Source organism: Poecilia reticulata, chromosome 11 (genome assembly GCF_904066995.2).
Source record: "Poecilia reticulata chromosome 11, P_reticulata-male-v2, whole genome shotgun sequence".
Taxonomy (NCBI): Eukaryota; Metazoa; Chordata; class Actinopteri; order Cyprinodontiformes; family Poeciliidae; genus Poecilia; species Poecilia reticulata.
The window spans coordinates 3,814,567-3,839,862 of NC_088840.1; the positions used below are offsets into that span (position 1 = coordinate 3,814,567).

At 39.8% G+C, this 25,296-nt stretch overlaps 2 protein-coding genes and 1 long non-coding RNA gene across 3 annotated transcripts; 1 reads left to right on the forward strand and 2 right to left on the reverse strand.

The window, feature by feature from the left end:
- Positions 1-471: 471 nt before the first annotated feature.
- tpbg1b (trophoblast glycoprotein 1b) lies at positions 472-5,815 on the reverse strand. Its single transcript, XM_008421339.3, has 2 exons — positions 4,712-5,815; positions 472-4,223 (listed from the first exon to the last, which is right to left on the reverse strand). The coding sequence occupies exons 1-2, from the start codon at positions 4,963-4,965 to the stop codon at positions 3,374-3,376; spliced, it is 1,104 nt and encodes a 367-aa protein (XP_008419561.2). The 5' UTR covers positions 4,966-5,815; the 3' UTR covers positions 472-3,373.
- An 881-nt stretch (positions 5,816-6,696) lies between these two features.
- Positions 6,697-15,558, reverse strand: tmem222b (transmembrane protein 222b). The gene is made up of 6 exons (XM_008421341.2): positions 15,390-15,558; positions 13,868-13,952; positions 13,253-13,284; positions 13,081-13,177; positions 12,861-12,991; positions 6,697-10,833 (listed from the first exon to the last, which is right to left on the reverse strand). The coding sequence occupies exons 1-6, from the start codon at positions 15,506-15,508 to the stop codon at positions 10,746-10,748; spliced, it is 552 nt and encodes a 183-aa protein (XP_008419563.1). The 5' UTR covers positions 15,509-15,558; the 3' UTR covers positions 6,697-10,745.
- Positions 15,559-17,503: 1,945 nt separating this feature from the next.
- On the forward strand, positions 17,504-18,370 carry LOC145553905 (uncharacterized). Its single transcript, XR_014089946.1, has 2 exons — positions 17,504-17,839; positions 18,261-18,370. It is a non-coding gene; the product is annotated as an uncharacterized LOC145553905 (long non-coding RNA).
- The last annotated feature ends 6,926 nt before the right edge of the window (positions 18,371-25,296 follow it).

The following is a 25,296-nucleotide window of genomic DNA, read 5'->3' on the forward strand; positions in this document are numbered from 1 at the left end:
AAAGGAAACATGAAACATAGCTAAATTGTGTTTTTTCGACATCAGCAGAATATCGACAATTTTTTACGCACATTTGTAATGGAAATGCAGTTCCAGTTTAATTGACGGCTAAACTGGCTAGCCATGGATTTTTTGACATCTTACAATCTGCACCATGAATCCTATAATAATACACAGCAATTTAGCATCAACACAAATGCTAACATATGTCTGAAAGGACCAAACAAATACATTCTTTAATCTTTATGCTACATTATACAAACTTTGTGCTGATAAAGATTCCTTTTTTTTGGGATGACTGAAAGTGAAAGTGAAACTGAAAGCATGACCAATTATCTGATCACAACTGACCACTGTAAAGTCCACATCCTTCATCCCAGTTCTCATCCACTATTCATGGCCGGGGGTGCAGCCATACCAAACATATGACATCCTTTGAATTTTCACAAAATCCACTTCATGTGCTGATGCTTAAATCTGCCTAACAATGTTTTTTAATGTGCTAACATACATGGCAATACAGAACACAATGTCATGGCACTTTAACAAACACAAGATAACACAGTAATGTCCATTCAAGCTCTTAAAATAACATGTTTACAAATAAATAATGTACAGTGCTATGAGCCCCACTGGTTTAATGAAGTTCCTAACACCAGAGGTTTTCATAAAAAAATTCATATCTGCCACATTTAGGACTTTTTTTTCTTACTCAGCAGCCATCCTTAGTACTAAACTTGGACTTTTCTTGTTGGAATTCCGACTTTAGGTTGGGTTCTCCATAGATTTTCCACTGGAAACTGGAAAAATCTGATCACCAAGTACAAATAGGATATACACAGTTAACATTGCTTCAGTAGTAAAAGGCAATGGTAGCAGGGAAAATTCCTCGGGTTCTGATTTTTAAAATGTGTTTTTTACTGGTAGTTCCTGTCGTTACATGTAGCAGAAAAAATGTCATATTGCAGCAAATAGAAAAGGGAATAAAAGTCACAGGAGACTAAGACGGGCTGACAGCTAGCCAGGAATCTGTAGAACACAAAGCTGTGTTAGCCCATAATAAAGATTTAGCGATGTTGTCACAGTTGAAGCAGCCAGTGACATAAACACAAGTAATTATTATCGCAATAAAAAGACTCCTTAGATGCAGTATATGGTAGGATATTGTAAATAAAGTATTTCAAGATGGCTGATTTTGTTCAATTGTACATTGAATTTTCATACTTATTTGTTGTGAGCACAAACTTTATGATTTGTGCACAAAATCTTGTCCAATAAATCTGATTATGATTTGTGCATGCAATAAGATAAAAGGTAAGTTTGATAAACTGCCATTGATATGTTGCAGTCCTACTTTGTGTTTTTGCGTGTTATGATTGTTGTGAAATCAACGAAGGTAAATATATTACATGCTTAAAGGTGCAGTACTCAGCTTTCATTTAAAAAATCATTTTGTGACATATTTGTTAAAACTGTCACCATGTTGTGACAGTATGCTATGAGACAGATAATCTGTGAAAAATCAAGCTTCTCCGCCTTCTCCAACTGCGAACTAGAAACCATCAATCAGAGCCAGGAGGCGGGACTTAGCGCTGTCAATCACTCTTAGTGTGGCGCTGCTCATTCTCTGATTCCCCTCCCTTCCTTTCTCTCTGCTACCATACAGCTTCTTCCTGTTAGCAGAACCTGTAGAGAATGCTAAGGCTAGTTAGCATGGCCACTTCATGTTGCGGTGAGTTGTTTTAGCACATTGAGCAGCAAGTACGTGAGGCTGATTGACAGTGCTAAGGCTGGTTCTAATTGGTTGTTTTTGACTGGGAGTGGTAAATTTCTTCATTTTGCAATAGAGGTCACATCAATCTTTTCTCAGATTATCTCTCATATTATTACACAAACACAACATGGTTACAGTTTTAACAAATATATTAAAAAACATATATTTTTAAATGTGCATACTGCAGATTTAAAGTAATATTTTAATTTTATCCACATATTTTTTTCTGAAGAGAGGTGATAAACAGGTTTTGCAGTGACCCAGCCAGAGCTCCAACTTGAATGTGAGATCATACACAAATGATATAATCCATTACTTGAATAAATAGCATTCAAGTAATACAATATGGGATTTTTTACCTGTTAGATTCACCATATTATGATCATTTTTTCTTGATTGTCCAGACAGAAAAGCCTTCTGAGTGCTGCTTACTGTTGTTAAGATGCTCTCTACTTGTAACACAACTTCAAAAAGAAGAAGAAAACCCCCCCGCAATACTCTATGGTCCCACATTGAAGCTTGTGAAGCCCTGACTTTGTTGATCCATTTGACCAGCTGTTGGCGTTCCGCCACTCTGAAGATTTTGTTTCTTCTCTCCAAACTGGCTGCAATATGACATCTTTGCTATGATGGGTAAGAACGCTGTCACTGACAGCTTCATAGAACCTCACTTTTTAGGAAATCTAAACTAACCCTTTAAAGCACATATAGCTCTGTCTTCACCAAGCCGCTTGAAAAGACCTTGTGAATGAAACAATGTGGCTGGTGTTTCAGAATCATCTGTATCTTATTGCAGGGAGGAAAAGCCCCTTAAACAGAAAAACGTGGAGAGCCAGACCTTTTTTTCTTCTTCTTTTTTTTTCCTTCAAAGCGCCTCCAGAGTGAGGGCTGTTGTCTTTAAGGAGGAGGGGAAGAAAGAGGAATGGGGGGGGGGGGGTTACTTTCAGCGGCTTCAGTTTGGGGCTGGTTCTCATCATTTTGACAATAAAACTCAAGGAGTTGAAACAAAGCAAAGTTTCACGAAAAAGAGAAAGGGGGAAGGAGGGAGGGAAGGGGCAGGGAGATTTCCGCTGGCCTGTGCTGAATTGTCTTCTCCACTTCTAATCCAACAGCCAAAGAGGGGCAGAGTGGTGATTTTAAGAGGAGCTTTGGGGGGTGGGGGGGGAGAAAAAGCTTTTGGTGGCTTAATTCCTCTCTGGCACCCTGGGGCAAGAGGCCGGAGGGACCAAAGGGCTTCAAAGGGATCAAAGATGAATGAGTGATTGTGCTTTAAATTCCCAAAGGTTTGTTTTCATAGTGTCAGAATTTTATTGCAGTTCTGTTACTCCCGCCTCCCCCTTCCCTTCCTTTTCCATGAGATCTGTTTGATTCACAAATTTAAAAAAAAACAATACTGAGCTCACTTCAGGCACTTACTTTTGCTTCTTGAAAGTGTCAAACATCTCCATTTGACAGATGAGTGCATGCTTCAATCAAAGTGTTGTTTTAAGATATATTTACAGGCACGTCTGTACATTATTATTATTTTTTTACATTCTGCAACTGATAAACGAATTAGGAGAAAGAGTTTCTTGCGGATGCAGCGCAGCGATTGTCCTCTCATGCGTCAGCGCTTGTGGAGACTTGTGATAACCTGGGGTCGGAGTCTATCTCGAAGCGGTAGTGGTAGCCCTCCCAGACCTCCCTGCAGGCGTCCCGCATGTCGTACACACGCTTCTTGATTCCCTTGCGGTTGAGGTAAAGTACTAAGAGGAAAATGAGGCCTATAAAGCCCAGAACGATTCCCAAGAAGACATAAGAGGTCTGCAAAGCGAGATCTGCCCCCACGTCCCTCTGCTGGCATTCCAGAGTCAGCATGCCCACTGCAAGAATGGATGTGTTCCTCATGCTGGGAGGGAAGGCGCACAGGAGGCCCTCAGCATCCCTAACGCGATCCTGGGATCTGTTGAGCCATTGCGCAAAGGGTTCAATGCCGCAGGTGCATGTGAACGGGTTCTTCCCCAGATGCAGAGAGGCTCGGGGAAGGGAGTCCAACTCTTGCAAGCCTTCGTCAGTGAAGGTCTTGAGGGCATTGAGTGTGAGGTCAAGCTCCTCCAGGCTCTCCAAACCTGAGAGGGCGAGGCTGCGGATAGCCACCAGAGAGTTGTTGGAGAGCTGGAGCCGGCGCAGGCCGTACATGCGGGAGAAGGTGCGTGAGGGCAGGTAGATGAGGCTGTTGTCAGACAAGTCCAGGACCTGTAGGTTCGCAATGGAGATCCTCTGGAGGGAGGCAGCCAGGTCCATCACCGACGAGTAGTTGTAGAGGGCTCGACTGAGGTTGAGCTCTCGCAGGGACTGGCTGATGTTGCTGAAGGCTTCGGGGTGAATGACGGTCAGCTGGTTGTTGCTCAGATCCAGAGAGCGAAGGCGGAGAAGTCCAGAGAAGGTGTGGAATTCCATCTCTGAAATTCTGGGTTGGAAGAAAAGCATGACATACAGGTCAAACTTCAAAGCACAGTCCCATCGAAGGTCTGGATGAAAGAATGTGTCTTTACACAAAGAAGTACCCTGAGTCATGGATTCAACACTCTTGACTCTTCATGTTGTGAAGAGTCAAGAGTGTTCTAATGCCACAAAGAAAAATGATAATCCACTACTTTGGATTACTTGCTCAGTTCAATAAAAATGTTTGCATATTGTTCTAATTGACAGCAAATGTTATCTTGAGGCACTTTAAAAGCCAATAACATGTTCAGTTATGCAGAAATACACAATCCAGATTTATACGTTACAATCCAATCATATAGACAGATTAGATTAAATGGCCCACAGCCTTTTCTAATCTCAAATGTATGACAACACAGACTTATTCAACTCATAATGCCAACTTCAAAGTTATCTATGTAAGAACGTTCAGCCATTTGCATTGAATCGGTGGTTTTTATAGCAGTATCTTACCTGTTGTTGCTCAGGGAGAGGTTGGTCACATTATCCAGACCTCTGAAAGACTCCGGACCGATTCGGCTGATCTGATTCCCAGTTATGAAGAGATTCCTGGTGTATCCCGGGATCCCGGTCGGGATACTCCTCAGGTCTTTGGAGACGCACTTGACGGTTTGCGCCGCTTCCGAGCACTCGCAGCGCGGAGGGCACGACGCGTAAACGGAGGCGAGGAGCGCGCAGAAAACAAAGCGGCTCGTCAGGTGCAGCATGTTGGAGTGAAGTCAAAAAGTAACGGGAGCGAACAAGACGAAATCAGGAGGAAAATAGATTACTGGGGGTAAAGGGGTGGAGGGACAGAATGAAAGAATCAGCTTCTCCGACACGCCAACATCGCGAGTTCAGTTGTCCCGGCTGGGAATGCGCCTTCAACTTCGCATGTCTGCAGAAAGTGCGGTCCGGAGGCTGGGTCTGATTTCCATGAAAACAGAACTGGGGGTCGGGCCGATCACAGGGGATGGGGGGCTGTTTGATCCTCAGAGCGGGGCGTCGCTTCTTCCCCCAACAATGCAGTTAAAAGGACCATCGACTGGTGCGATGATGATCTGCGGGGAGGGGCTTCTCTCTCTCCCGCCTGACCGGATCCACAAGGAAGGAGAGCGGCTGGAGATGCCAGGGTTCCGGTTGTCTCTGTTAACTTTCCCCCAGAACGTAACGCGTGGTCCGGCACCGTTACATTAGGCCAACAGTATGACTGCCCGAGCCTAAATCTGGATTTTTAAATATGGACATACATTTATCATAAAATTTGCATTATAGTCAGGGCCGGATTTCCAAGGATGTGGGGCCCTGGGCTGGAGCGAGATTTGGTGTCTTTTCCACGACAGAAAGATTCTCCTTCTAATACAAATTCCAATAGAACAATAGTTCTACAGATAAGTGGGTATGAATTAATGTATGGTATATTTATTACATCTGCTAAGAAGTGGCTCCATGTTGTCCTTCAAATAATTACTATAACTTCATACTTTAGTAGTCCCATAAATATTAATACAGTTCATGTGATATGAACCTTTGAGATTTATATCAAAAGTGATGCAAAACATGTATTCATTTAAAAAAAAAAAAGAATAAACATCTTTGGCGCCCCCTTAAAATTGTGGCCCTGGGATATTTCCCTTTTAAAGTTGCAGTGTGTAATTTTTACAAAAAAGTTTTTCCCCTATTTAAAACTGTCACTATGTTGTGACATTATGGTATGAGATAAACAATCTGATTTAAAAAAATCAAGCTACTATTTCTACCATTACTAATTCTCAGCTTCCGGTCAAAAAGAACCAATCAGAGCCAGGAGGAGGGTCTTAATGCTATCAATCAACCTCCTCTGTTCGCTGCTCAGTGTACTAATGGTGTAAAAACAATTTACCATTAAAGAAAAACCGTTTACTCGCAGTTGGCTATGCTAACTAGTATTAGCATTCATGGCAGGCTATGCTGTGGTGAATCAGCTGTAGCTCAGCAAAGAGCAAGTGGGAGGGGGTGAGCATGAGAGTGATTGACAGCGCTAAGGACCTCCTCCTATCTCTGATTGGCTGTTTGAGTGGTCTATTTCTATAGTTAGTACTAAGAGAATCAGGAGCTCTTTTATCCCACAGATTATCTCTTATACTGTCACAACAGAACTTTAACAAATATGTAAGAAATGTAACTTTTTTTTAAATAAAACTTTCCACAGCCTGACCCAATATGTAGGATAATCTCCTCTGAACGGGACTGTTGGCCACTTACAAAGCTACGAATGCTTCCTCCTGGTCGATGTGTATTCTGACAGCTTCTAACCATTTTTGACGGGAATCACTCCTGAGCGTATAAATAGAAACTCGAAGAGGAGGAAGAGAAGTTGTCATCCTTCAAGCTGACAGCCCTGATGAAACACAGCACTCATAATTCAATGATGGAAACCCAAAAGGACGGGAGGAAAAAAGAAAAGGCCCACACATTGCTAGAATAATAGACATCTTTATTGGTGTTATAGCTGTTCACACAGTCATTTTCTGAATTTTGGAGAATTCCCAGCAGCAAGAAAGATATCTGGAGGATCGGAACAACAGACCCGTGTTAAGTGTGTAACAAGTGAATGGCGGCACTAGTAACGCCGTCCCGACTGTCTTTTGCCTGTAGACTGGGACGGCGGGACAGCAGGTCCCCACATTCCTGGACCTGGCTCCTGGATACGGAAAGGCACCACAGCAGGCAAAACCTAGGACCGCTTCAATGATCTCCACACAGTACTGCATTCCTGTGAAGGACTTCCTACAAAGAAGCCACCTCTCCTCTGTTTTATGCACAAGTAAGCTCCTATATGACAGGCAGTTATTGTAAGGCGATCTCAAAAGAGCTGGATATTTATTTCCTCTAACGGCAACGAATGAGCATCTTTCTAATCCAGCTAATAGAAACAAGAAACCACATTTTGACCTAAGCGTAAATGAAAGTGCTAGATATCTTAAAAAGGTGACATTTCTTTCAACAATGTTTCCCCAAAGCGACCGGACCCTGAAAGCAAGATGTCTCAGAACTTAAGAGTGTCCGGAAAATATTGGGAAAGATTCTTAACTGCTTTCCAAATGATCTTGTTAATCAACGTAGGGCTGGGTGATACGATTTAAAAATAAAACATGATTTGATTTTTTTTTATCCAAAACTCAATTTCCGATTTTAATTTTTCATCCTTTGTTTTTTTAATCACATACATATAGAAATGACAGAAGATAACTTGAAAACATAAAAAATAAAAAAAACAGCTGGCTTTTGTTATTATTTAATTCAAAGTCGAAACAAACAGAAGTTGTAAAACATGTTTGTCAAAATCATCACTCTGAACTATGGAAGCCCAGGGTGAAAAAAGGATTTTCCATAAATTACATCTTAAAAACCAGAAAATTCAATCAAATTGATAAAATCAACTTACTGCCCAGCCCTAAAGCAACATAATAAATGCAAGAGTGGCAAACGCGTTTTTCTTTTTTATCCTGAAATTGATTACTTGGACTCTACAACAGCATGTCTTTTTCTGTGTTTTTCTGCTTTGATCCAAGCGGCACTAATAGAGACGGTCTGCAGCTGCAGATGATGAAACATTACTGCTGTCTCCACTTAAGCGCGGATGATCAACTCAAATTTGTCATCAACTCTGATTAAAGATAATTAGCTATTCCATAGACCGCGAGAAACTATGAGAAATATACAGCACTAAATTAAAAGCACTACAAAAGTATTTACACACCTTGAATGTTTCCCATATTTTTTTTCCACATTAAAATCATAAAAGACTGAGTTTAACAGGATGTTATTCAATAGAGCAGAGGGTCTGCAAACTGTGGCTTTTTGAACCTTCCACAATTTCTCTCAACAATTTGGCTGAAAAAGTGGAAAATGCAAACAAAAAAACACCACCACTTTTTAAAAATGTATATATGTAACAAATGCAAATAGAGAACTTTTAGGGGCTTTTTTTGCAGACAGAATGAGTGAAGTATCAGTAATATTGAATTATTATTTGTCCTCATCATTATGTGGTAAACTTTTTTTGTTTAAATAATTAATTCCGTAACATTTGTGGCTATAAACGGGTTTCATTCAGTTGGACTGGGGGCAAAAACGGTTCTTTGGTTTGTAAAGGTTGCAGACTCCTTGAATAGACCAAATGGTGAGACTCGCCGCAGCACTATGCTGCCATCACCGTGTTCCTCCTCTTTAGTGTTGTCTATTGCAAACAAGCCAACTGCAGATCCTGCTTGGATTGTGGGAAGGTTCAAGAGGTGTGAACACTATTCACAAGGTTGAAGAGGCAGAGACGATTATGAAAGACGACTTTCAATTTCAAACCTTTTTTCTGCATGCATGCGATACACACATGCAGCCATGCAAGTGCATGCTCTTCCCGATAAAATATGTAAAAAGTAGCACACAGTCTGTTTTAGGCACGGCTCTGCTGCAACCCTCAGCAGATGATAAACACAAACATGGAATACAAAGTACAATTTTAGTGTAAATGACTAAGATTTAAAAAGTCAAGGTCATGTTTTTAAAAAACGCCCACTAAAATGGGGAGTCAAATATTTACAGGCAAGAGAGGCGAATTGTACACTTGAATGTAGCACGGAGTGTTAGGGCCAGGCACAGAAAAAATGCTAATTATGAGAAAAAGTCGCATAATATTATGAGAACAAAGTCACGATATTGCGAGAATTAAGACATACAGCAGTAAGTCGGAGTAATGTAAGAACAAAGTTGCAATAACACAAATACAGAATATTACGAGAATATGGTCGCAATATGAAAAAAAGGTGGAATAGCACAAAAATTAATTAGCATATTACCAGAATAAAGTGAGAATAACGTCTAAATTTTCTGACAAGAAAGTTGTAATACGAGACAAAAGTCGTAAAAATACGAGAAAAAAAAGTCATGACAATCAAACCAGTGATATGGAAATATCCATCCATCCATCTTATAATCTTATAATCCGGTGCGCCTTATATAAGGACCAATATTGAGCCACAACAGGTCTAGCAACTACGGTAAGCAGCCGCCGACTTCATTTTCCCCGTAAATAAAATGAGCAACGCTGGGCGTCTTGTGAAGTCATCACACTTCATACTTGTCATACTTGAAGTCAGATTTGGATTTACAAAGAAGACCTACTCAATGTCTGACCACATCAGCATTAAAATATCATCAGGAGCAGGACTTAGAAACAATTGTCATTTTAAGGCTTCCTTCTGATAATATTGCATCTTTATTCTACTAATATGACTTCATTGTCAAAATGTTAAGAAAAAAATATATCAGGTATTCTGGCCCTAATACTCCGTCATATGAATCAAGGCCCTGTGAGCCACATGATGTTTAGAAACAGGTACTCCCTCGTCTGTCTCGACCTTTACAGGACGTTGGTCGGGTTGAATTTAAACTTTAAAAAGGTGGTGCGGATATTTCCCAACGACTTTCAGCTTTGAACCGCTGAAAGCAGCAGGAAGCGACGGCGCTCGCTGAAACACTGAGCGATGGTTGGCGAGCGTGAAAAACCTGAGAATCTTGGCTACCTGCTGCTGCTGGGAGAGAGGGAGAGAGAGCTCCACGCTCCTTTGTCTCTGTTTGCAAACAATGACAGGATTTGAGTCTGTCCCCTCTACCCTAACAGCCATGGCAACGGATTTGTAGTGCCAACCGTCATGAAGACCAAACATTTAATAGGGGGAAAAAAAAAGCAGAATGCTGAAAATGCCACAACGTGAAAGAGATCTGCGATACCGGTCACTGACTCTGATTTCTATGTGAAAAATCAGTAATGAGCAGAAAGAAAACATCTGAGTGGGTTTGTGGAGGGTCAGCCCAGAGATATCTATCACAGCCACATTCACCAAGGTCGCTACAATCGTCGCACCGATGAGCTGTTGCCAACAGCACCGTGAGGTTAGACGTGTTCAAGGAATCTTTAAGAAAATATCTCTCTCAGAAGATGCCGACTGCTCGGTGTGTCGTGTAAGTTAGGAAAATACGCTCACGTTGCTGTGGAAGAGCTACATTAGATCAAGTATGAAATGCTAGAAAGTCGCGATAAGGCAGCTAATGACGTTTGTGCTCCACGTATAAAAATGGCTTTCTGGAAGTACTGAAGATATCAGGTAAACACCCCCCATCAGTCTGAAAGCAAGGCATGAACTGTACTACACCAGAACTTCTTTACAATTAGTGTGAAGCTGTTATTGTTGAATGTACAATAGCTGGAATTCATAAAAATGCATGCGTGAATGGATATCAATTGTTGAGGTATTACAGCTTCGGCACTGCAGTGAGAAAAATAAAATAAACACATTTTCCTGTGTGGAAGTCCTCTCCCAGAGGTAGGCAGGCTTTAGGTCCTCGGTTACTGTAGCTCGACGCGGCTGGTCGTGGCGCCGCAGTATGCAGGGCGGGGCGGATCATGTGGATGTAGCACGCCGCGTCCGCCGCCTCGCCAGGCCCCCTGCCCGGCCCCCCGCCCCGGTCATCGGATGTTGATGGCGAGAGCAACTGTGAGGATGATGCCCAGGAGCAACAAGAACGGCAGCCAGGTCTTCAGAACGCCCGCGCAGCTGGACAGAGCACAGAGAACAAGCTGAGGACAGCAGAGTTGATGCTGCTGCAGAAAGATCACACAGAGTAAACATCGCAGAGGGATGATAAGCTTCCAGGATTGATGGACACACACTGCGCTTTCATTTCAACTCTCATGTTAACGAGTTGATACCATGAAACCAACCGCTGTTACCTGAGTGAAGTTGTCCCTCCTGCCTTCTTCAAATCTAAAGAAATTGATAAACGTTTGTGCTACATTTGTGCAGCAAAACTTTTGATTTATACTGCTTTACTTTGAAGACATTCATCAAAGTTCGCATTTTACCTTAAAAACCAAATACAAACGAGTCAAAAACGTTTCATGTTTTTGACTCAAAACATGAAACGAGGTTGAATTGATAGAAAATCGTTTTTTAGATTATGTCGTCATGCATTCTGATTGGTCGTTCCTTAAATAAGGCACTTTTCTATCCTTCATGTTATTTTTTTAGATCTTCCATCTATATTATATGCAGTAAAAACAGTTTTGCTGCTCAGTTGTTCAGGTTGCTGCTGTGTTGAAAAGTTTCTATGAAATGTAGTTTAAAAAAAAAACAAAAAAAACCATTACTCTACTAGAGGTGTAGCAGTTTCTTCCAAAGGTTTGCCCTATATAACTCATTATGCATCCTTCGAATCAGGGCGCCTTCCTCTCCTCTCTGCATCGTGGGACCCAGCAGGTTCAGACCCAGTGAAATCATGCCTGGGCCCTCGGGATCCCACTGAGGAACAGCGTTTATTTTCTCCTGCTGGCTGTAAAGAAGCCAGCTGGACATTGTGGGCTTCTTGGGTGGAAAAAAATGGTTCTGGAGTTTTAAGACACCGTCACTTTCCCTAATAAGATTAAAGCTGACATCATTTCCTGATGGTTTCAGGAAAGAAGTAGTTTTACTTCTCAGTTTTTCACATTTTGTCAAGTTGTGCCCACAAAATTTTCCGTATCTTGTTGGGTTTCTAACAGACCAATGTGACCAAACAGTAGATAAATATGACCAAACTTAAAGTACTCAGAAAATGTCAATGCTTTAAAATGAAACATACAAGTGGAATTTATTGACATGTTTGTTATTTTTACGTGGATAATGACAAACTAATATTTGGATAAAACGAACGAGGTAGATTAATTTAGAAGCGCTTTTTCAACACCGCTGTGATAGGCTGACACAAAGCAGACTATACTTTGTACATTAACACAAAACCACAACACACTTTTCGAATTTTTCTCTTGAAAAGATTTTGAAAACCGCACCATTTTTTTCTTTTCTACTACCACAGACTTTTTTGTGTTGGTTTACAGTTTGATGCACAACATCCAAAAACATGCAATTAAGATTCAATTGTCGACCGATAAGTTTAATCTCTGACAGTAAGCTTCTGTCAAAACTGTTAGCCAAAAGCTAAAACTACAACCCACACTGTTAAATCCTGACCAGACAGGCTTTATTTATAGATGCTACTGTCTAAGAGAGACATGTTCACAGTTCTGGGAAAATTTAATTTGGGGGTCAGTTTTCCTTAGAATGATTCAAACATTGAATAATTCACCAATAAATGGACGCCAATTAGATCCCTTCCCAATAGCAAGAGGTGTCCCCCCAGGACGTCCCCTCAGGCCACTCCAACCCGTTTGACAGCACAGGGATGTAAAGAGTTTAACAATCGCCTTATACGCAGATGATATCCTCGTATTCCTTTCGGTCCGTCAACTATCAGTTTCTGTTAGGACGGGAATTCTTAATTAATTTAGTTACATTTCAGACTACGATTCAATTGCAGTACATTGTAATGACAATATTTATTGTGATTAATACACGTTTTTCTGATGCATTTGTTCCTTCAGCAGTCTTTCTGAACTTTAGCATGTTGAACACATCAAGTTTGACCACGGATTGCAGGAAATGTTTATCCAGAAAATATAATATCTGACCAAAAAATGCATCGAAGTAGTTTGTTGTAATTGAAATTCTGCAATGATGATGATAATGACGGAGGACCTCCAACTTACCCGACATATTTTCCGTGGATGAATGAGAGAAGGCAGAGGTTCACCATGTTCCATGAGGTGCTGTTCTCGTATCGCATCAGATTCAGAGCCATGGCCACATGGGAGTGACAGTTGTCACAGCACAGGTTGTGCTTTAGAGAAAGAAAAACATTTCACCATCTTAGATTCCTCCCAGCGATCCATAAATTAGATTAGAACCATAAAAGCAGCCTTCAGTTACCATCCTGTGCTTGTACTCCTCTGAGGCGTCGTGCACAGCCGTGTCCCAAGCGTTGGAGCCGCTGGTGTAGACTTTACTCACGTCGAGCATCCAGTACCTGCAGATCCAAAGAGGCGAGTTTGGATTTCATCGTTCCCATTAAGCGTTAGATATTGCTGAAGGACATGCTTACTTTGTAGGTCTCCCAAAAGCCATGTTGTCTTCCTGCAAAACGGAAACATTATTAATCTTTAACCCTTTTTTCCGATTTTACAAAAAATGTGTTAAGGCATTTAGCAAATGGAAGTAATTTTGGATTATACTACAGTACAGCACACTTAAATACAGATAGTTGTTCAGTCAGTGCAATTAGGAGTATAATAGTCTATGTGAAACAAATAATAAAGAAACTGAAACTGACAAAAGATTGACTAACTTGGTCAAACGTGGGAAAAAACCCCGCAACAAACCTTCTTTCAAATGGTTCAGATAGTGCAATTAGGATTCTAAATATACTGCTCAAAAAAATAAAGGGAACACTTCAGTGTTCACTTAAATATTAAAGTGTTCCCTTTATTTTTTTGAGCAGTGTATAATGTAAAATAAAAAATAAAGCATTAGACTGATAATTAGAATTAGACTGAGTAGATCTGCCCTTATGGATCGGACACATCGTTATCGACACTTGATCTGAAATTTTTTTCAATGTCGGGGTCAATACAGTTATTAATATTAGATCGGTGCATCTTTGCCTAAAACAAATATATCTGTTTCTTCTTTGTTTCAGAGCACCTGACTCATTACTCACTGAGACGAAGTACGGTCCAGCAAAGTCCCGGATGACTCCAGTGGAAGTGCAGATTCCCATGTGACCAATGAAAGGAAACAGCCATCTGGACGAGAAATGGGAGGGGGAAAGAAAAAAAGAGAGAAACCCACAGGTATATTTATTTGCAGATCGATATTTATGGAAGGATATTTTACACAGCGGATCTGGAGTCCACGCCTGAGACACTGAGGAAGAAGCTGGATGTTGTTCTGACATAGGAAAAGAATCTGCATGTACCACTTACACTTTGGAAAACATCCAGAGGTAATTCTAAATAACCTTTATGACTAATTTTTTTTAGTCATAGAAAATTCTCAGGGTTTTTTTTTGTTTTTTTGACCATTCTACAGAAAATATCCAAGTTTTTTTCTTGTAAATATGTAAAATTAATGTAGGTGTTTCTAAGTTTCTTTTTTTGGCAAAGATTTACTCCTATGCAGCAGTTTTCTTTTCTTTATCCCTTGATTTACAACGACCCCTTTACTCTCTTGTAGCTTTATTAGACAATAGTAACTTAAAATGCTCATCAGAGCTATGCCTGAAGTGTAAAAAATATGGATATGGTGGCTGACTTTATAGCAGTTTTGTCCAACTTTTACAGAAAATCGGCTTAAACATTATAGCCTGAGTGACTTAATATTGGAAATGCAATTAACAATAAGAGGAAATAAAGTACATAAATAGAAAACGTTTCCATACTTTATTCAATAATAATGAAAACCTGAACACTTTCAATTAAAATAAGCTTTTAGACATTTCTAGAATAAACACTCCTTAGTAAGAAAAAAGCCATTCGATGTGGAAATAAACAGCTTACATGGTTCCCATACATTTTTCATTCCTATTCATATTCCAGACTCGCATGTCCAGAGGCAACAATCCCATTGTAGCCAATTTGTAAAACAAACTTTACTGGAAATATGTCTATTATTTCCTAGCTTTAAACATTAAACCAGCAAAAAATTAACAAGAGCGGATTTTGCTTTTATCTATTCAAGTCCTGGTTCTTCTTCTTCTTTAAACGCTATTGTTTTATAACGTTCATATGCTTTATCGTTGCCATTTTTGGTATTCAGTTTATTCTGTCACACTTACATATTTGTGGCCCCTGGTGGGGTCCAGACCCCAACTCTTGTCCGAGATTATTTTTTTCTTTTCAACCCAGAACTTCCAAACTACCATTTATGAGTAGAAATAGAAAGTAGCATGAAATACGCTTAAGCCTTTCGGATTTCCAAGTTGCTCGCTTCCTGTTTATCATACTTCTAATTTACTGTTGAATTATTCATGTACTGGACCCATTATCTCACATACGGCAATAAGAACAGTCAAATAGGCAGTAATGAGACTTTCTTTATTAATAAAGCGCAACAAACAGCAACAGGATGGTGCTGTTGTCCGATTTGTTAGCAGGCTAAGCTAATAAAGCTGTCACTTTCCTACAAGGTGCAGAGGTTTCCTTCAGTTAAAACAGACACAGACGCTGACGACCGGAACTCACGATAGCACGGGGATGGGTGTCCACACTATGCAGTAGGGAAAGCGGCTGATCTCCGGGGTGATTTTCTCTGACGCTATATGATAATTCTTCATGCTGTCATTTTCAACAACATCCGCCATAGCCAGCTGTGGAGTACGAACTTCATTTGTCTCATAGCAACTGCGTCAAGTTACCGCCCAAGTCCAGGTCAGAAACCGGGATTCGGAATTTCACAGTAAAAGTTTTCTGTAGTCCATATAGTTCATATGAAAGCTTATTTAAAGCTTATTTATGTTGTAGTTTTAGCAACTTAAATAGTTTAAATAACACTTAGCTTATTTTTACTTGTCTACATGAAAATAGTTTAGTATTTCTATGACAATACATGCTAAAATGTTTTATTCTGAAAGGTGCAGTCAGGCGAGTTAATAAGTACTTTCATTCACTAAGCGAGGCTTGATGCACGGCGATACCGGGGTCCAACCAGTGGCGGAGCCAGAGGGGGGGCCAGGGGGGCCAGTGCCCCCCCTGTCATCTGATTGGCCCCCCTAGTGGCCCCCCCAGATGATTGACATGTAACAGCACCAGGTTATTCCTGTACATTATTTGGAATCATTCTAAGCCAACCTAATATCTAAAGAAGAAAAACAATAATAAATATATCAAAAGAAAATGTATAAAACTTTATATAAGTCCATGTGATGACATAAATAAATAGATTTTTATCAGGCGCGATACCAGCCTCCTTTATACTCATAACAACAAGCTGATATTCTTCTCCTGGGTGTTTCAGTTATGCTGCACTGTGGTACAATTCAAAGGCTAAAGCACTTCATACCTGGTGGTGATGGTAAAACACCAATAAGTTATTTATTGATCCTCCGCAAAAAGAGAAAAAAACGAAGAGGGGCCGACAATGTTCGTAGTTTGGAGCAGAGGTGGCGCTAGAGTTTTTTTCGTTGTCCGTCAAAGAAAAAAATAATTTTATTTCCAATTTGTAGTCATCAAACGAAACATTTATTATTTCTCTGCTAGAACGTTTTTGAAATCAGGTAACATTTCACGAAATGACGTGATTAGAAGACGACAGAACTCTGATCGTTTCCTGATCCCTCAGCAGGAGAAAAACCCCGCAGAAGCGGATCAGCTGAGCTAGGAGCTCCAAAGCCTCTGGTCCGTTAAAGCGTCCAGATCAGAGATGATCCTCTGACTGATATTGTTCTTAGTCTGATTAATAATGAGCTGAGCTCCACGATGTTCTCTGTGCGTAAAGTTGAAACTGTCTGCGCACCAAGTGGTCAGCTGCGCTTCATCACATTCTGGACAGAAACCAGCGAACTGCTCTCTGTTCTTATCAAGACGAGGGTGAGGAGGGAATCTGACATATTAACTCAGTTAAGTTTTTACTGGTTTTGTTTTTAAAACACCATTAACGTAAGCAGTGTAACTATATATTGTATATTTGGCGTTTGTCATCTCATGTGTGATTAATTGGAGCGTAACCGTGGAGCATTTAAGCGCATTTATTGCCCAGCGCTCTGCGCTTGTTTCTGCCTAACGGATCTGCACTTTAATTTCTTTCCTCTCTCAACAGTCAGCTGCTATTCCTCTACTTAAACTACAATAAGTAGATCACATTCTCTTTAGGTTTTCTCTGTGTGCTGCAAACTCATTAAATGTAAAGTCATTAGAAGCCCGAGCCACCATCAGGCAAATAATTCTGGTCCGACCCGGACTATTTTTAGCTGTCAAATTACCTGTCACAACAGAGCTTCCTAACCAAGGTGTCCATAACTCTTCAACACGCTGTCAGCTCCCGGTCAGAAAGATGCATTTAGTTCAGTGTCCATGAGATGATATTCAGAAAGGATCTTTTATTTGATTGATTTTAGTTTCCTCTGCGATGAACTCTGCATAAAGTCTATCATGTCTCCATGTGCGCCAGTCAAAGGTGTTAATTATAACATGTAAAATGACAGAGGGGCCTAAAAACTAACCAAATATTCAGTTTGGTTATTTTTTAAATTATTTATATGTGCACACACACATTTAAAATTTTGCCCCCCCCCAGAGGTAGTCCTGGCCCCCCCTTGGCCCCCCCAACTTTAAAAGTCTAGCTCCGCCATTGGCACTAAGAATATCATTACACTGTAAAGACACCGTGTTAATTCTTTTGCAAGACAGTTAAAAAAAAGACGAATTAAAATAATTAAAATTAAATTTAACAGGTGTATTCCAAAGGAAATAAGTCGTTTAAATGCACAGAACAACAGGCGGGTAGAGTTATTTTACTCTAACGAGCATAGACATCAATACGTAGACCCCTCATGGAGCGCTGAGTCGTACGTAAAAGCGTCCGCCATCTTCTATGTGGCAGCAGAGCGATCGGAGCTCCTTAAGTCCTGTGCTGTGTGGACTTGTTTCAACCGTTTTACGAAACAAACTGGATTCATTAGGATTACCTTCTCCAGGTAAGGATAAAAGATCAGAATTACTTGACTTTGCAGCCAGAAATTCGCTTCTAAACAACCGGAAAATATTCCCATGTAGCTAAATTGGCCCGAAATAACCGCTGATTGTTAGCATAGCAGCTAACGTTTTCATACTGTTTTCTAATGAGAGAGAGCTGATGAGAAACCGCTGTTAGAGGAGAAGTTAATTAAAAACCAGAGGATTTAGTGAGGAAAGATCAGAGCTGGAGCTGCTGGTCTTCAGTCTCTGTTTCCAGCTCAGCTTCACCATGTCGGTATTTAGCTATAAAGATGCTACGAGTCAGAGCCCAACATGCTGAAAATGTCTTTTCCTGAATGTGAAGGAAACGTATACCAAACATATATCGTATGTATTTTCTATTACACTTTTGGATAATTTCTCTTTTACCCTTGGCTTTAGCCTGGGAACCAGGACGTCTCAGAAGTCATTGGAGTTTTCCCAGTGTGACCAGCAGACTGAAGCCTGTGACCAGTGTTCCCAGTAGAATAAATACATGTTTTATTCTTTCACTTTTTGTGTATTTTTAAATATCTCAATCTGAAGTATTAGTGTAATAATGTAGCTTTTGTAATAAAATAAACATGATTTACTCTGTTAGAATTATTTTCACTCTTTGCTGTCAATAGCAGAGTTGACATACTGTAATAAATATTCTCTGGAAAAAAGTAAGAAAAATATGTAGTTTAATGTTTGACAATGATTGATTTATAAATCAAAAGTCATATCTCAATAACATATAAAAAAATAAATACAGGAAAAATATTTGTTTCTTGTCTTGAAATGTTAAATGTACATTAAATTATGGAATTATGTAAATATATTCTTTAATAAAACACTAAAAGTATGTCTGTTCATCAATTTCAATATAAAAATGATCAGAATCATTTCTATCAAATAAAACATTGTGCTCTTTATTCAGAAATGCCCAAAAACAATTAAATAATCACATCAAAAGTTAGAAACGCTGTCTTTAGTCATTTCTTTGATTGCCAAATATATTAATGTGTGTGAGAAAATGTGTCAATGGCAGGTATTAACTTAAAATGCTTTCTAGAACGGTACTTTATAAAGTTTGGTCCATTCACTTGTATTAGCTTACTGGCACATATTCCACATTCAATATGGCGGACGCTGTTACGTATCGCAGCAACGGGCCGTCCCGCTCCATGAGGCGTCTACGTATTGATGTCTGAACAAGAGGAGCGTTACTTGAGCATGTTCTTACTCTAAGTAAAAGAATGAAAATATTTGTTAATAATGCTACTTAAACAGTGAGTAACTGATTTAATATTTTAAAATGATGTAATCAGACAAAAATATAAATGTATGTGCAACAAATTAAGGCAGAAAAAACACTTATCCAAATATATTGCTTTTTCAACATTAAACTTGTGAAACCAGTACCTTCAACTGGTAATAAATATATATCAAAGTATCCACTTACTGTTGACTGTATTTGCACAGCAGGGTCAGCCAATAGAAAATGACAAACAATGAAGCTTATGTTTTTTAAAAAAAGCAAGAAACCTTACTTGAACATAAACCTTAGGTGTCGGCCTGGAATGGATCTTGTTTAATAAAAAGCCTTAGAACAAATATTAAGCTTCACTGGTAATTTAAAATAAAAAGGAAGAGACGAGCAATAAATCCAATTATCAAGAGATAATCGAGCTACATTTCACAAGTTTATATTTGTTGTTTTAAAAGCTAAACATCCATCCATCCATTTTCTTCCGCTTATCTGGTGTCGGGTCGTGGGGGCAGCAGCTTCAGAAGGGAGGCCCAGACTTCCCTCCCCAGCCACTTCTTCCAGCTCCTCCGGGGGAATCCCAAGGCGTTCCCAGCCGAGAGACGTAATCCCTCCAGCGTGTCCTGGGTCTTCCCCGAGGCCTCCTCCCAGTGGGACATGCCAGAAACACCTAACCAGGGAGGCGTCCAGGAGGCATCCTGACCAGATGCCCGAGCCACCTCAACTGGCTCCTCTCGACGTGGAGGAGCAGCGGCTCTACTCTGAGTCCCTCCCGGATGACAGAGCTTCTCACCCTATCTCTAAGGGAGAGCCCAGCCACCCTGCAGAGGAAACCCATTTCGGCCGCTTGTACCCGTGATCTCGTTCTTTCGGTCATGACCCAAAGCTCATGACCATAGATGAGGGTGGGAACGTAGATCGACCGGTAAATGGAGAGCTTCGCTTTTTGACTCAGCTCTCTCTTCACCACGACGGACCGGTACAGCGCCCGCTTCACTGCTGACGCTGCCCCAATCCGCCTGTCGATCTCCCGCTCCCTTCTTCCCTCATTCGTGAACAAGATCCCCAGATACTTAAACTTCTCCACTTGAGGCAGGACGACCCCCCTGACCCGGAGAAGGCACTCTACCATTTTCCGGCACAATTGCGGTAACCATGTAACATAATTACTGTGTCAGAGTCATGAAATTACAGTAAAACTAATAAAAATCACAGTAAAAATGTACGGCATTAAAATTACAGTAAAACTAAGAAATTTACAGTAAGGTTACTGTAAAAATAAAAATTACAGTCACTGGCTGGTAACCCTGCTGCCAGTAATTTACTGTAAATTCTACAGTGACTTTAACAGTGTAGAAGGTGGAGGATGGGAGGGTGGAGGAAAGTCCTTCTCATCCGGTGCAGAAAGCGCTAGCGCTGCTGTGCCATCTTCACCAAGGTTGTCTGTAATATGCCCCCCCTAGGGACTAACATTTTAAGATTTTATAATCATTTACTGATTACTTTCTAAACTATCTTGATTAAAATAATTAATAGGTTTTAGATGAAAGTCAAAACTGAAGTCAACAGTGAATTTTAACAGTTCATCTAGTATTTGTTTTCACTAATCTCCGTTTCGCGGCCAACTTTTTAGCTGCAGTTTGCACAGATCTATTTTTTACCATCAAAAGCTCAATATGGAGAGCTCCAATCGGATCCCCATCCAGCAGAGCACAAAAGTGTGTTTTCACGCCAGCACAGTGAGCAGTCTGCAGTGAAGTGGAGGATCTCCAGCTATCGAGCGATCTGTGGCAAATGGAAACTGGAAGCAGAGATGAACCCACGGGATCTGCTGTGGCCTCATGTACTCCACAGTGGGCCCCATTAGATGTGACAGGTGATAAAGTGTGCAAAGAGCAAAAACAAACCACTCAGCAAAAATTGGGAGACATTGATAAACGAAGTCGGGGCGAGCTCATCAGGCGGGGAACCTGGGGGAATTCTCCGGCAAAATGCCACCTCGATATCTTGCTGAGCCATCCAACCCAATTAGGCCAGAGGATGGGCTGCTTTGTGGAGTCTAACTTAGATACATCTTCTTCTTTTCAGTCAAAAGGGTTTGAAAAGCAAAATGCCAAGTGTCTGCGGGGCCCCCAGTTTGGCTCCGTTGTTACTGAGCCTCGCGAGTGGAACAGGAGGTCGAATTCTGAACTTTCGCAAGCATATCTCGAACATAATAGTCGAAAAGTTACCGTTTGTGTTGTTGGAGGGAACCAACAGAACTATCGTTTTAAAGCTGAGCAGAACTTTCTCTGCCAAACATTTCTACAGGAACGTTTGTAGAATAAAAATGCTGATTTATTTACAGAATTTATGCAATAATTCTATGAAATAAAGCAATGTCCAACGACTTTACACACTTGCTTCCTGATCCAACCTTGTCCTTAACTTTGTAATTATTGCATGTTTTAACTCAAACAGTAAAGCTTCTTATTGTGCTTCATAGAGAAACAATGCAGGACATTATGTTTTCAAAATTCTTTAAACAAAATCTTGATCTGTTTAAATACGGAGATCTTTTTGTGAATATTAGTTCGGGATTTTTCTTTTTTACAGAAATTCTCAATGAATTGAATTTGCTTGATGATTTTAAAACATTAAAGTTTTTAAAGACTCAGTCATAAAATAATTTCATTCACAGTCAGTTTTTCATGTTTCACCATGTCTGTAGTATGCAGAGGTACTTTTATCACAGGTTCACCTCACCTGTGAGATGAAGAACAAATCTTGGCGAATCACATTGTATAGTTGTTAAATGATTAATTAGTAACTTGAAAAAAATAGAACTGTATCAAATACTTAATTTGACCATTATTTATACACAGTTAATAATATGACCGTCTGGAAGAAATAGGAAGTTTATGTTAAGTCTTGATTTAAAAGACGGGGTTATGTGAGGTACTTAGGGGTAGTCAATAGCCTCTTCTCAATGGGAGTGGCTTTAATCAGTTCTTCCCTAGTCAGTCTGACCAGATTCTTCTCCATTTGAAAATACTTCACAGTTCTTCCCTGTTTTTTAGAGCCATCTCAGGTGTGGTGTAAGTCATTCCAGGCCGGGTATTGTGTGCTAGCGACTTGATTGGCAGCAGACTGTATTTGCTGATTTGCCCATGAATTTACATCAATAACATCTCAACCACAATTTTCACTTTGCAAAACACTTTAATTGTTTTTTTTAAATTATTTTATTTTTATTTATCTATTATTATTTTTTGTCTTTTATCTGTCGAGGGTCTGCTGGGAAGCAAAGATTAGGAACAAGTTGTGTAAATTTAAATAGGACAGTGCCAGCTTTAAAGCTGCAATATGCACTTTTATTTAAAAAGAAAAAATGTGTTTGACATATTTGTTAAAACTGTCACCATGTTTTACTTAAATCATCTTCAGGCAATAAACACATTTTGCAACAAAGACAATCCCAGAAGAATCTTTTCCCTCCAGGTGAACATGTGCTATTCTTTAGCATGAGCAGAAAACTATCATTAGAAATCGCTACATCCCAGTGCTATCACAATTACTATGTTCAATGGAGTCCAACTAATACTGAGCCTTTTGCAAGAGGAAGCACTGCCCCTATGTGGACACTCTGAAGATGACACTAGGAACATTACATTGACCTTAAAACAGGTTAAGCAAGTTTAGGACCCAGACCTTCATGCAGTTTACCGGTTCTGACATGTCCACCTTTCTGTTCTACTTGTCCTCAGTGTGTATGTACGTGTTTTTGTTGAGGAAAAGTTGTTCAGAACGGTACAAATTTGGCGGCCGATAAGGTGCAGCAAACACCTATATCCTGTTTTTGTGGCTTATAATAACCGACTCAAAATGCCAGAAATTGTGAGCTTTTCTTCTAAAAAGGCAAACGTGTGAGATCCTTCTTAGATTTTGGATCAAACATGAGCTACAGAACCATTTCCTACAAAAATCAGATTGAAAAATTTTATGTTTTCTTCTCTCCTATGCACGTAAATGTTTAAAAATAAAAAATAGAATCACAATTAAAATAGTTTTTGCACTGTAAGTAAGAGTCAATTTGTGTCACCCACAAGTAACTTCCACTTTACAATGTTAGCCAAAGTGGCAATATTTTTGGACACCGCTGATCTAAGCTATACATAAACGTGTGGACATAATTGTTGGTACCCTTCTGCTAATGACCACAAAACACAAAACGATTACTGAAATGTCTTGAAACTGACGAAAGGACCAATCCAAATGAAAAATAGCTGAAAATGAACCAGTGAAAATCAGTCGTTGCTGTTGGAATAAGGGATCAGTTGGAATAAGAATCAGTAAAAGAGATGAGCTAATGAACCAGGCCTGGACAAGATTGAAAATACTGCAGTCCAACTACTGTGCCTTCAATACTTCTGCTCCTTCTATCCATTTCTCTCTCATATACATCTATTTTTAGTAAATGTATTGTGGTGCTTTTTGAGCAGCCCAATACCCTGTGCAATCTTACTATGCAAGCGTGGTTGGTAACAGGAAGTGTCAAAATGTTTAAGTGAGATAAACGGGGAAGGAGTGATGAACTGAAACCTGAAAGCTCTGTGTTTAAACAGACACAAATAATATTTTTACAGTGAGCTCATAGTTCACGCTGTCACACTTATGTCCAGTTGGCTGGATGATGTTTGGTTTTGCCATTAGCTCACCAATGGCAAAACCAATGGTTATTTAACCAACCCATGGAAGGCTGGATAAAGCTTATTTTAAAGCGTCTTTGAGAACTTTTTGAGGGTTGAAAAGCATTGTGTCAATCTGATGTCATTCTGAGGGTTAAGGCTGTAGAGAACATAGCAACATATGCAATTTTCTTCTGTAAATTTATGTCGCGATACAGGCCTTAAATTTAATAATGGTCATAAAAAGGTATTAAAAAGTCTTGCATTTGAGTTGGTGAAATCCGCAGAAATGTATGATGATATGTCTTAAAAACAAAGCTGAGTGTATTATCAGTGTCAATGAGCATGAAATGGAAAGATTTAAGTAAGAGAACACTGCAAAAATAAATGTGGTGCTCGGTCGATCACCTTCCACGAGTTATTGTTACAGCAGAAATGATTTCCAAAACTTAAAAATGTATTTCTGCTAAAACATAAGTGTCACATTAGAAGTTTCCTTGTTAAACAGAAAGCATATCATTTTCTGGAGGACCTGAGATAATCTTTTACAGAGATTGTCATTACCTGTTAACCACTTAATCGCCTACTATGTTTTGATTCATAGGTATATTTGTTACTTTTTCAGCCAAATTTTTCATGTCATTGGAAGAACTTTATGTTTATCTCAGTCACATGCTCAGAGCAGGTGTCTGTATCTCTCTCTCCGGGGATGAAGCATCCAGGGCATGTCCAAGCTGATTAATCTCTTCAGCTGGAATGCCAACCACGACAACAAAATGCACCAGTTTCCTAACCGGCAGGTAAATGGTGCCAACTCATAAAAGTTCTAAACGGACGAAAGCAAAGCATATTAAATAAATAAATAGTTGTTGTACCTCATCAGAGCCTACTCTGTCCTCTGTTAACATATGCAGCCAAAACATTATTGTGTAAATTATCAAGTGGATGCCTCCACTTGTCTTCAATCAGTAGAGTCTCATTTCACAATCGCATCAGGCATAAATATTTACACACCAAGTCTTTCCTGTAGTTTGGAGGGATTCCAAACTACTGGAAAGATGTCGGAGAGGAAACCAAACCTGTACTGGGATGGGACATGGAATTCAGAAAATTCTGAGCCATTTCCTGATTTCAGAAACATAAGCAAAACCAATATCATATTCTGTTTATGCAATATGGTCTTTGAGGTTTGTATCTTGCTGCCTGTATGATGTACTCTATTTCATGTGTAAACTAGACAACATGGCAGCACACAGTCACTCACAAAGAATGTTAGCAGCACTCCACACCCACACAGAGTGGACGTTTTCACTTGCTTTGCAGAAATGCCCTGAACCACAGACAGCAGTTGGGACTTTGAGTTTGAATGTTATTTGTAATATTACTAAAGATTTAAAAACTTGAATTAGTTGGTTAGGTAAACTTTAAATGCTAGCTGAATTATTTTTAGGCTTCAGAAACAGCACTAAATAGTCAATTCAGAGGTAGAACGTTTTGGTATATATATTTTTTATGAATG

Bases quoted from the DNA above. Each gene is read 5' to 3' on its own strand.
- tpbg1b (XM_008421339.3), bottom strand. From the start codon at position 4,965: ATGCTGCACCTGACGAGCCGCTTTGTTTTCTGCGCGCTCCTCGCCTCC. The intron at 4,224-4,711 runs GTAAGATACTGC...CTTCCAACCCAG, and splicing joins CTCTCCCTGAGCAACAACAG to AATTTCAGAGATGGAATTCC.
- tmem222b (XM_008421341.2), bottom strand. From the start codon at position 15,508: ATGGCGGATGTTGTTGAAAATGACAGCATGAAGAATTATCATATAGCG. The intron at 13,178-13,252 runs GTAAGCATGTCC...TTGGATCTGCAG, and splicing joins GCTTTTGGGAGACCTACAAA to GTACTGGATGCTCGACGTGA. The intron at 10,834-12,860 runs GTAAGTTGGAGG...TGCTCTGTCCAG, and splicing joins ATCCACGGAAAATATGTCGG to CTGCGCGGGCGTTCTGAAGA.